Source organism: Neovison vison, chromosome X, assembly GCF_020171115.1.
Source record: "Neovison vison isolate M4711 chromosome X, ASM_NN_V1, whole genome shotgun sequence".
NCBI classification, from domain to species: domain Eukaryota; kingdom Metazoa; phylum Chordata; class Mammalia; order Carnivora; family Mustelidae; genus Neogale; species Neogale vison.
The window spans coordinates 43950495-43963207 of NC_058105.1; the positions used below are offsets into that span (position 1 = coordinate 43950495).

A 12713-nucleotide genomic window follows, 5' to 3' on the forward strand; every position below is an offset into this window, starting at 1 on the left:
ACTTGCTAGACATGTCTTCAAAGTCAAGGGAAACAAAAGCAAAAATGAACAACTGGAACTTCATCAAGAGAAAAAGCTTGGGGCGCCTGGGTGTCTCAGTGGACTAAGTTTCTGCCTTCAGCTCAGGCCATGATCTCAGGGTCCTGGGATCGAGACCCATGCCAGGCTCTCTGCTCAGCAGGGAGCCTGCTTCCCCCCCCCCATCTCCCGCCTCCCTGCCTCTCTGCCTACTTGTGATCTCTCTCTCTGTCGAATAAATAAATAAAATCTTGTAAAAAAAAAACTTGCAGTTACTTTTAGAGGATTCTCAGAGTTTATTAAACTTGGAAAATAACATCCAGAGAAAAAGAGAAGAAAGCCTAGATTCACTTAAAGATGAGAGACTATGAAGAACTGTTCCTTTGAGTAGTTCACAAAACAATGCATTGAGGGGCGCCTGGGTGGCTCAGCAGGTTGGGCCTCTGCTTTCACTCAGGTCCTGATCTTGGTGTCCTGGGATCGAGCCCTGCATCAGGCTTTCTGCTCAGCAGGGAGCCTGCTTCCGCTTCTCCCTCTGCCTGCTGCTCTGCCTACTTGTGATCTCTCTCTCTCTCTGTCAAATAAATAAATAAATAAAATCTTTAAAACAAAAACAAAAACAAAAAACCACCAATGCATTGGAATGCAGAAAGACAGCATTGAGACAACAACGTATTTATTTTTTCTCATTCCTTTTAAATTTCTGTATTGGAGTATTTTAATGTATATGTATTATAATGTATCTATAATGTAATGTATAAAATATATTTACAAAGTAGTACATGTATATAACCTATAAATACATATACATATATTGGGACCCATGCTCAAATGTTTTCTTTTATTACAGATAAGAATGTGTGAGTAAAAAATTGATTTAGAGGATTAAGAACATTTCTTTATTATCAGAAGTGTGTTTTAGGGTGTTTGTGGGGGCGGCAGGACTGGTGTAAGTAGAAGCACAAGGGATTCAATTAGATCCACTCATTTTATTTTAAAATAACAATAATTGATTACATAACATTCATTCACATAAAAAAATTCTGATCATGTCCTATGTAATAAACATTGACCTAGGCTCTGAGGATATGATAGAAAATCTGAACAGTCACAATCCTTGACTTTATGGTAAAACATAGTTCAAAACATGGAGAAAGGCAGTTGTCAATCAAATAATAATACATTTAAATATCTCATCATAGGGGCGCCTGGGTGGCACAGTGGGTTAAAGTGTCTGCCTTCAGCTCCGGTCATGATCTCAGGGTTCTGGGATTGAGCCCCCCCATCCGGCTCTCTGCTGAGCAGGGAGCCTGCTTACCTTCCTCTCTCTGCCTTTCTGCCTACTTGTGATCTCTCTCTGTCAAATAAATAAATAAAATATTTTTTTAAAAATCTCATCATAAATTTATACATATTAGGAAGGAAAAGTATAGCAGGCTGGCTATATGGGGCCACCAGAAAAGAAATCAGGGCACTTTCTCTATTCTGGGGCTATTGAGATAGGTTACCTTGAGGAAGTGACAGTTAGGTTACCTTGAGGAAGTGACAGTTAACCTGAGGCCTGTGAGATTGACTGAGTGGTTGACTTGTGAAGAGATAGAGTGGCCCAAGTGGAGGGAGAGCATATGTGAGAGCCCTGAGGGGACACATGGTGAGTGAGGGCCAGTGCCACACAGGCACAGGTTCTCATACATCAGAGAAGCTTCGGAGATCGATCTGCCTGACAGAGAGTTGGAGTGCAAGCTAAATGACCCCAGGAGCTCCATCATCTTTTGCATTCAGGGGAAAAAAAATAACAAACTAGTTGAAGGTACCAGAGGGCCACAGGAGACAAGAAGGGACTGGCTGGATGACTAAGCACAAGTGGAACACTGTGCTCTACCCCAGCAGCATGTCCAGAAACCTCAGGTAATACTCTCTGTGTGGCCCTCTAGAAAGGTTAACTGTTAAGATTAAAGGGCAGCGTGTCTTTCAGGCCTGAGCTATCCATGTGAACCTTTCTGTCTGGATTGCCAAGAGAATTTTATGAGCGGTGCCCAGCTAGAGGGCCTAGTAATGCGCTGAAATCATGGATTTCCCTGAGTTATTTGAAACCAGAGTATGTGGTATCCTCTGCAAAAGCAGAGGGTCTGGAGGAAAGGTAAATGAAGCAGGCTGAAGGGTAATTGCGGGAAATGGGGCGTGGCCCCAAACAGCAGAGGAGCTAAATGGAAGAGCAATATTTGTCGGTCCACTGTCATTGTGCCTACTAATCAAAGAGAGGCGAGAACTAGGGAGGCCAGGGTTGGACCCTGAGCATGAAAGAAGAGCGAAAGGGCCAGGGAGCGCTTTCGACACGCGAGGACCGGAGGCCCCGGGGCCGGGTCTCCAGTTCCAAGAATGGGGCACAAGGAGGCGGTGCGGGCCCCGCCCCCTCCCCTGGCGGGCGCGGGCGCGAGACGCTGCGCGGCGGCGGTGGCGGGCGCGAGCGGCAGCTGTCAGGCCACCGAGGTCCGAGCTGCTCTTGCTGCCTCACCGAGGACGAGGAGGCAGCAGGAGCGGTGACCGTGTCACTGAGGAGCCGGACTGCCGGCACGCAGAGCTGACCTGCCTGGTACCCGCGGCCCCCTCCCATCTCTCTCCCATTGTATTGGGTAAGGTGCAGGTGCGTGGGCAGGGAGAGGGGCTAGCGGCCAGTGGACGCGGGAGGCCGGGAGGTGGGGGCCCTGTGGGAAGAAGGAGAAAGGGAGGTCTAGGTGACACCCCCCCCCCGGGCATTTGCACCTTGGGAAAGAGGCCTAGGCACTGCAGGGGTCAGAGTTGGGGGTGGTGGCGGGGAAGGTGACGATGGGGGGGGGGGGCGTTGCTGAGTAATTCCGAGCGGCTGCCAAAGCCCCGCAGATAGATGCAGGGCTCCATGGGGAACGGGTGTGGCTCAGTGCGCATGCGCCACAGCCGCTCGTTCTGAGAGATGCGAATGAGGTGGGATGACCCGGGTCCGAGGTAGTTGGAACTGTGCGTAACATCTCACTTTCTAGATCCCCAGCAGTGACCCGTCCTGGAGATGACAGCATTCCCAATCTCCTAAGGAAGATTCTTTCCCCTGTGCTCTACTCCATGTCACCCAAACCTCGCTAGCTGTTTTCTGGCAGTCTATTTGGGAAGAAGTGGCCCTGGGACAGGGCCAAATTGCTATCTAGTGTGCCTTTGGGCTTATAGCCCTAGAGTTGCTGTTGTGAGGAGTGAAAAATTAGAGGTGAAATTCCACATTGAACCCCTCTGGTTGCATATAGAATATAAATATAGTAATAAATGTGGGAATAGCGTTTCAGTGGCGTGACAGCTGTGGCATTTGGACTCAGAGCAGGAATGTAGCTGATAGCTTGTTTGCTCTACACAATGAATTCAGTGTGTCAGAGGGCTTTCCCCTCTACAGAACCCTCCCCCATCCCACGAACAAGCATCAGGTTGTACTGGAAACAACCTACACCATTTAAGGTAGAGGGTCTCAAAGTTGCAATCATTTCTTATTTGTATTGATTTCTACGTAAATTAAAGAAAGCCCTGCCCAGTTCTCCAGTACAGTTATTTTCCAAATACTGTGCCAGGAATCACAGTGAGTTGGGTAGCCCAACCAGTGTGTCACCAAGACAGGCTTTCCCTGTAGCTTCAACCATGGCTCCTCCCCTGTGCGGATTACCACCAGGGCCACTCTCATCCACCGCCTAGCTCTCCCCTGCTGCTCTTCCCTTACCCCCAGCCCTGCAGAACCACATCCCTCTCAACACTTACTCCCAAACAAACTGTCCTATGGATTTGAGCATCATTCCACCCATGGCAACTGAACTGATGCCAGTTTGCTTTTCTATTTCTCTTCTCTCCATCATCACACTAAAATGTTCTGTTTTCAAAGCTTCAACCTCTTTCTCCTCATTGTACTGCTTCCTTCTACATCCCCCCCCCACACACACTCCTAAGCATCCCCAAAGAAATACAATAATTTTAATAAGCTGTGTGGGTGCAGGCACAGCAGATTGAAAAGGTTTAAAATGTGTTGAAGAACAAAGAAGACTAGGGGATATCGGTTATGTGAATTTCTAATTTACCTTATTGTCTGAGACTTAGACTCTAACTGGAGAAAAAAGTGAATATACTAGTCTTGGAAAATTCTTGTTAATTGTGGGAAGTGGGATAAGAAAGGGGAATTGCATCTCTAGGATATTTGAGTTATTTAAAGGCAGATCTTTCTCTGAATAGCACTAAAATTAGAGTAAACATTTTAGTGAAAATCCTAAGCTGATATGGGACGTAAACAGGATGCATAAAGGATTTGACTTTCCGTTAAATATACTTAGGGTTATCAAAGAATTCCATTGCCTCCTTAATGCTATTTTCTTTTAAGGTTTGACTTTAATCTGGCATATTTTGGGGAAGAAAAAAATTTTCAATTTGCTTTCATACTGTGCTAGTCCTTTTTGAGTATGTACTAAAGGATATTACACTTATTTTCAAGTAATGATAATGACGGTGGGAATGGCAGTATCTAGTGAAAACATAATGTGGAGATAATTATACTGCTCATATATTTGGTGGGGATGGAGAAATTTATGTATTCATCTTAAAAATGTAGGAGAGAGGGAGGGAAACTCGTGCATTGCCACTGACTTTCAACAGGTGAAATTCCTGTTAAGTCCCATCTAGAAAGTGAGCCAGATAAGTCCATAACTTCTGCTCTTTAGTCACAAGTAAATAATAGTATTTGGACATCTTACAGAACTGCAGATCTCTTGTACCTTGGCATTTATTCAGAGGCATTAGTTTTGAGCACCCACCTAAACAGTTAATTAGTAAGCAAATATTATTGATTATCCATGTGAGGGATACACTTGCTGCATGCTGGAAGGGCTTCAAAGACGTATACAAACAGGTTTTACCATCCAGGAATTTAAAGTTTGGTTGTGTAGGAAAGACATACTTAGGGGGGAAAAAGGTTTTTAAACAAAACAAGACAGTATAATGATACCATTTCAACTGTAAATCATGAGATCTGAAGCTTATACGTTAATTCATAAATCCCTTGAGGGTAAGACCTTGCCTTAAAAATGTATGCATTTCCAACAGTGTCTACACCCAATGGCTGCTCAAGTGATGAAGTTTTGCAAAGGAGGTAGGGAGAAACCTGAGGCAGGGAGAGAAGAGCCAGGAAGTTTTCACAGTAGATTAGATAGATGAAAGAATAGATGTGGGCCAAAGCAAGAATGGTAGCAGAGGACTGGGAAACAATAGGAAAGAAGAGGATTTAGTGACTGAAGGCAAGGAGACTTGTCTAAAGTGTATTCAATTTTACTTTCAGGAAACAAATGGGAGTTGGAGACAGTGAAGGAGAGCAGAGAGTTACCTTGGTAAGGACAGAGCACACAATAGGCACTCAAATGTTTTCTCAGTAATCAGTAGCAGGATTAGACAAGAAGATCCTTTCGTCCCTCCAATGCTGAGATTCTGTGGTATATGAAGATACTCAAAATTGTTGGGGAACAAAGCCCTCTCAGATATTGAAGAAAGGGAAAAGGAAGAATTGTGATCTTGCTACTGGCAGGCCTTTTCTGAGAAGGGTTAATACTGAGTCACAAAGCCCCCAACAGTGAATGAAAAGAGGTGGAAGAGCAAGAGGAACAAAAATCTCAAATCAAAAATTTCAACACATGCTTACAAATCTTCACAAACTTCATAAGTTATTCATTTTCCCCTAAATCCTGTGATTTAAGTAAGGCAGGTATTATCAGCTCTGTATTTATATAGGAAGATACTGAAAAAAAAAGCAAGATTAAATAACCTGCTCAAGTTCACAAAATAAATGAATGGCATAGTAGTGATGAAGACTTTTGTTTCCTGATTGCTGCCAACCCAGTGCACTTGACATGGAGCCACACTGCTTTTCCTTCCTTTTCCCTGGTATAGAGCCTATATACCCAGAAGTTGTATGTGCAAATGACCAAATAGGGAATGCACAAACAACTGCAGCATTATCTCAGATGGTTATTAACACTTCATCATTATTCCTGAGTTGAGTATTTGGTTTCCACATTCACTCAGTCCTTGATGCATCATTTGAGTTTATCCACAGCCAGGAAAGTAGGGTTAGTGAGTTGTTTAATGAGGTGAACAACCGTTTGCCAGGAACTTAAGGAAGATCATTCGGCACAGGCCCTTAATACTACCAGTATTGTTCCCCAAGTTTATACTCCCTCTGTTCCTTTTTTAAGTGAGCAGTCTGCAAAATTATCCTATAGACCAGTATAAAGAATAAAGAAGTGTGCTGATGTTTGTTTCATCTCCATTTAAAGAAATGTTTGTTACTTGAGCTAGTCCAAAGACAACAATTTGAGAGCAGGAAAAAGGACAAAAATCAGTAATGGTAGAAAACTCAAAAATTTTTTGGAGTAGATATAGACCAAGAAAGAGGATAAACCCTATCAATTTAGAAGACATTATTTAAATTCATAATTACTGATTTAGGTCTCTAATGAATTCCTTATTATATGCTTTATCTATATTTGAAAAAAATCACAAGATTATTAGGCAATAGAGATTTCTATGGTCTTCTTTATTCCTCAGTAAGAAAGAATACTCAACAAATCTAAGAACTGTTTTTCTTTTTAGAGCAGCACTTTTGATGCTGCTTAAATAACATTCTTACCATAATTAACTATAATGTTAAGTGAAGTTTTGTTTTAATTTAATAAAGCCAGCTAAATACTAAAACCTGTGTTCGAGACAGATGATCAAAATTAATGAGTAAAATAATTAGCCAAGAGAATACATTGTAAACAGGGAATCTCCAAACATAATTATCTTGTCTCTGATCTTGTGGAATCAATTTCAGAGACAACCTCAAGGCAGATTGGTGAATGCATTAACAACTTACTTGGAGATAGGAACATTGGTAGACATAAAGGGAAGGAGTTTCATCTCTGACTTGGGATTTCAACACGTCTTGGACTCCTCTGTGCTTTCCCTTTCCTGAATATTACCTATTGTCAATTTCATCTACTTTCTTTTTTTTCCTAAGATTTTATTTATTTATTTGACAGAGATCACAAGTAGGCAGAGAGGCAGGCAGAGAGGGGCGGGCGGGGTGGGGAAGGCAGGCTCCCTGCTGAGCAGAGAGCCCAATGCAGGGCTTGATCCCAGGATCCTGGGACCGTAAGCTGAGCCAAAGGCAGAGGCTTTAACCCACTGAATCACCCAGATGCCCCTCGTCTACTTTCTTTGACTATATTTACTTTGAATGAAGAGTTCAATGGAGGGACAATATTAAACTTTAAAAATCATATGAAGTACACTCATTAGGACAAGTTAAAGTTTTTGTAATAATATTATTTTGTCCATGTTAAGCATTTTTAGCCTTTTGAACTCTTGAGTATATTTGTGAAAAGCATCCTCTACAGGTAAGTTGAGGTGGGTCTGTTTCTTTCCTGACTTGAGTAGATTTATATATAGCCTTAACTTTGTTTTATTATAGATATTTAATAATAATGTTTCCCAATCCATTTTCTAGAACCCTAAAAAGAAAGAATAAAACAACAACAAGAAAAAGAAAGGACTAAAACTGTGGCAACGACCCAACTGGGTAGGTAGGTATATATATATATTTTTTTCATTTGATCTCTTAAAAAGGAATATTTAGAAAAATATATAATTATTATACATGCACCAACATAATACTAAGGACTAATGAGGCTTTTTTAAATTACATTTTGAATGTGTATTCTTCCAGAAGCTCTTTTGCATGTGCTCTTTTGATTAGCAATTGGTTTTCATCTCTTTGGGTCTCTTGCATAAATAACACCCAATTAGCATCATCATTGTTTTGTTCCCACAATGGACCTAGTGTGAAAGTACTTAACAAAATCCAGTACCAGTTAGTTGTTCAGCAAACATTTTATCTTTTTATTTTAAGATGCGTTTTAGATATTCCATGTACAGACATGTTGTGAAGGTAACAAGAAGGGTACTGCATAGTTATTAGCACTTTAAAGTTTACAGTCTATTTTCATTAGTGCCATTATGGAATTAGAACTAAAATCTAAAAATTAATAAGATATTTAAGATTTGTTTTCCTTACTGATAGCTGTTATAATGATACCAGTCAACAATCATCAATTTACATGTCATTGTTCTGTGAACAAAAAATTCTGGGAGATCCTTTATTTGTGCTGGTATCCATATCAATGCAAATATAATGAAGCAAACTCCTGAAGAAACTTGACCTTTATCTCTCTTCCAAGTTCTGGTGTCCAGTTTAATTGTAGCCCCAAACTCTACTGACAGAATTAAAATTTCAACTTATACAGCTTTCTCTCTCAATAATTCTTGGGTCCATCATGAATAGAATTCAAACTCCAAATCAATTTTGTACTATTTGCCTCTTGTTTGGAACTGTCAAACTGGAAACCAATAATATGGTTCCACATCTGAGGGGTATTCCTGTTTTAGGCTCTCTCCTCTAGAATAGTGTCAGAACTGAACCAAATTATAGCACCATCTGCTAGTCCATTTACCCATGGCATTCAGCCATTTTCCTGGCACAGGCGAAAGACCTCAGATAAACAAGACCTATTTTCCCTTGTACACAAAAGGATTCTATTCCTTCTGCTGTACTATCTAGTTAGTGAGCATGAATCAAGAGAGATTAAATTAGTAAGCCATCAAATTCAGAGAATTTTCTATGAAGCTGATTTCGGTTTCAGGTTTAACTGTTTTCCCTCCTACTTTTTCTTTTATTTTCAGGTTCTCTTGGTTATAAACTCCTCCCCATCTGGTGCTGCAACAATGAGTGGGAAATCCTTGCTCTTAAAGGTTATTCTCTTGGGTGATGGTGGAGTTGGGAAAAGCTCACTTATGAACCGTTATGTAACCAATAAATTTGACTCCCAGGCTTTTCACACCATAGGGGTAGAGTTCTTAAATCGAGATCTGGAGGTAGATGGACGTTTTGTAACTCTCCAGATCTGGGACACTGCAGGGCAGGAGCGTTTCAAGAGCCTTAGGACACCCTTCTACAGGGGAGCAGACTGCTGCCTCTTGACCTTCAGCGTGGATGACCGACAGAGCTTTGAGAACCTTGGTAACTGGCAGAAAGAATTCATCTACTATGCAGATGTGAAAGACCCTGAGCACTTCCCCTTTGTAGTTCTAGGTAACAAGGTAGACAAAGAGGATAGGCAAGTGACTACTGAGGAGGCACAAGCCTGGTGCATGGAGAATGGGGATTACCCTTATCTAGAAACAAGTGCCAAAGATGATACTAATGTGACAGTGGCCTTTGAAGAAGCTGTCAGGCAGGTGTTGGCTGTAGAGGAACAGCTGGAACATTGCATGTTGGGTCACACTATTGACTTGAACAGTGGCTCCAAAGCAGGATCCTCATGCTGTTAAAAACAGGCAGCCTTTTAAAAGTGTGCCACAAATTGTTCAGTCAATAGTGTCAGAAAAACTGTGCCCCTCTGAGAGGGCACACACACAAAAGGGTAAGAGAGAAGGTTGTGATTGTGTATCAGAGCCTTTCAAACTGAGGTTGTAAGAGCAAGTAAAAAAAAAAAAAAGCTTTACCAAGCCAAGTGTATTTTGCGTGATTTCTGCTGTTTCCTTCTTATGTGTATCAGGACATTTCAGAAAGCTTCAGTCCTGAGAGATTTAAATATTTTCAAATCCAGTTTAAACTTAGAACCCAGCAGCATGAAGGAGTTAAAGAGCTACAGATATCCCTTAAAGTGTTCCATTAGTCAACTAACAAATGTCACCATGGACTCTTGGCAAGCAGTTTCTGACATTTCTGCTAAAGGAAGAAAAAATAAGACTCTGAGCTGTATTACAATAAAAAAATAATGCAAACAAGGATGTCCTAAGCTTCAATTATAAAAGGGTTGTGACAATTAGGCATATAAGAGTATAATGACATACACTGCCTCGTTTGAATCCTTATATATGGTTTGTTCCCATTTGAGCTTTTCAAAAAATTATCTCAATAAGAGGTACACTGATGACACTGGAAATTGATTATACTCTTTGTGTTTGAAGTAACAGGGTATTAGTTAATGGATTATGCTTAAATATGCCAACCACCCTTGCAAATAAATGGTTGGTCTGCTTTTACTTCATAAGTCTACGTTTGCTGTATAGGGATGTTGCTTCTCTGACAACCTCTTATCAATTTAGCAATGCTGCTTAGTATATGGCTTTGGATACAGTGCTCTCTGCTCATAATTTTGATGGTCCTTTGTTCCACTTTGCTCTGCTCTCAGAGAAATCTTCAGAAAAGATTGGGGGATAATGGGCTTTTCTCACAAGTTTCCTTAACTCAAATATTTATTATAGGGACTAATTATAGGAACTAATGTCTTTATATTGCACGGTATGTTCAACTGGCCAAACTAGGACACTGAAAGTAGCAAGAGAGCAGACTTTAACCCAATGATAGACTGAATTTCTCATAGAGTTGTCCAACAGTGCAATGGACTGCCTTAATAATGAACTCCCTTCCAATGAAAATATTCAAGAAGATACTAGAGGAGCATCTGTTAAAATACCATAAAAAGAATTTCTGTCCTGGCTAGATATTTGGTTTAAGGTCCTTTCCAGCTCTAAGTTCTATGAATCTGCAAGTTACAAAATATGTTTCAGTGCCAGGATATCACTGGATGTTTCTTAAGACAACAGCTAAGACTTTGGAGAGGGACTTTTGAAATTCTCAAACTATTCTGGGATCAGCATTTAACAGCAATTCCACAGCTCTTTCTTTTGCACCATAGCAGGATAAATTCTTGAGCTTTGAGTAGTCATTATGTACCCTGGTATAAATATCCTAAAAATACCATATTAAAATACAAAAATGGTTTACCACATTTTTATTACCATGACTGCTAGCTATATACTTTATAACAAATATGCAGTCTGGCTCTTGTTGGTTGATCTGTTTGTCCTGCAAAGCTTTAAATCCGTACTTCTAAAATATCTATGTTAAAAAATAATGACCCAAGGTAGTAAAGGACAGTTAGAAGTGACCCCCCCCCCAAAAGAGACAGAGGCCGGGGAAGAAGCAGGAGCTTTCACAGGAATATAGCCTAGAACTCTCCATTGTAGCCACATATGGAATCAGCCTTACATGTGGGACCTTATGTGCTTTAAGAGCTCTGGGACTTTTTGGCTACATAGACAAGTGGAAAACAGTATCTCATCCCAGTCATCCTCAATATTTCCCATTTAAATATAGTCCTGACCCCATTGTCAAAGTAATTTCAATACCAGAAGTCAAAGCCAGAACTGGGACCCCACAGCTCTTAAGTATTGGTCCCTATCCTGCCTATGCCTATAGCCAGCCACACTGGTTTCCAAGTTCTATGATTGTTTTGCTACAATCATGTTGGTAAAAATCTGGACATCAGAACTGTTAAAAGTTAATTGTTTTTAAGTGCATGAGACCTGGGGCCTTCTCTTTATACTTGCATTCTGCTTATAATAGTTCTATCTATAGATCTCAGGCTTACATGAAGACCTCCATCCACTCACAAAAGTACTTGTCACTATTAGAATGGCATGTGGTCATTTAAGTAAAAAAATTACGTGGGTATTCTATTCATAGACCTCCTGTCTAACCGAGGCAAGTGTTAATTTTAATGACAGGTCATCTGAAGCCCCTTTCCTCTTAGCCATACCAGTTTTCTCTGCCAAATCACTACACAATATCCTAATGAAAACAGTTAACATTAAATGACAAAAACAGTGGCATTTTTGGTGAGTAACACTCAGTGGGGTGCTGACATAAGTTTGGGTAAGATTATAAACACCAAAGGCTGAAATCTGTGAGTACCAGGAACTGTGCTTATAGGCTTAGAAATTATATACACTAGAATGTGCAGTGCAATATTTTTGAAAGTTTTTTTAAGAACACTGGATTTTTTGAATAAGATATTTCTAACTGGAGATATACTGTTTTTCGACAGTCCATTAAAGCATCATAAAGAATATTTATTTAGTTTGTTGTCATGCATTGAGCTAAATTTAAGGGGCCTCAGATTCCATATGTCTTCAGTGGATTGATGAATTTCAGGTTAATTTGTGCCTGCCTCAGCCATCTCTACTTTACCTTGAGGTATTCCACAATCCTCTTGTTGCAGGTGCTGCTAAAAACTCAAAATTGTGTATCAGATATTTTGTTTCAGCTGTAAAAAAAAAATCTGTGTTAAAGTGAATAAAAAGTGCATTTTGAATAACCAGTATACAATGTTTGTGCTTCTTCTCTCCCTTTCTCTTTTTGAGCAACTAGTGGGCATGACAGACAGTACTTACCAATCAAATCTCTCTTCGAGACTACACTGCATGTGGCCTCTGGATCATGTTTTCACCGTGGTACCCCAAGCAGCTGCAACCCAGTGATCAGAGAGATAGGTTCCACTGATGGGGAAGCAAGCTCAAAAGATTAAGGTGGGGAGGTGCCTTTTATTTTATGTCACTTTTTAATGCATGAAGAACACTGAGACTGAAAAATGGATCTTGACTTTCCAATTTACTTCTTCATTGTAATTTAAAACAAATGTTAAACCATCACAAAATGTAACGGAGTATACATATTCCTTTTATCTTCTTGGCTGATATACTGTCCAGATCTTAGGAAAACATGAAAATATGGGTGAAACAAATCAGGAAACAAAGGATAA

At 40.5% G+C, this 12713-nt stretch overlaps 1 protein-coding gene across 4 annotated transcripts; it reads left to right on the plus strand.

The window, feature by feature from the left end:
* The first annotated feature begins 2487 nt into the window (after positions 1–2487).
* On the plus strand, positions 2488–12275 carry RAB9B (RAB9B, member RAS oncogene family). 4 transcript variants are annotated; one of them, XM_044235586.1, is made up of 4 exons: positions 2488–2662; positions 5351–5399; positions 7556–7631; positions 8788–12275. In XM_044235586.1, the coding sequence occupies exon 4, from the start codon at positions 8830–8832 to the stop codon at positions 9433–9435; it is 606 nt and encodes a 201-aa protein (XP_044091521.1). In that variant the 5' UTR covers positions 2488–2662; positions 5351–5399; positions 7556–7631; positions 8788–8829; the 3' UTR covers positions 9436–12275. The 4 variants fall into 4 exon arrangements, with proteins under 4 accessions (XP_044091521.1, XP_044091523.1, XP_044091522.1 ...); XM_044235588.1 differs by having other exon boundaries at positions 7556–7627; XM_044235587.1 differs by having other exon boundaries at positions 2488–2651.
* Positions 12276–12713: the final 438 nt, after the last annotated feature.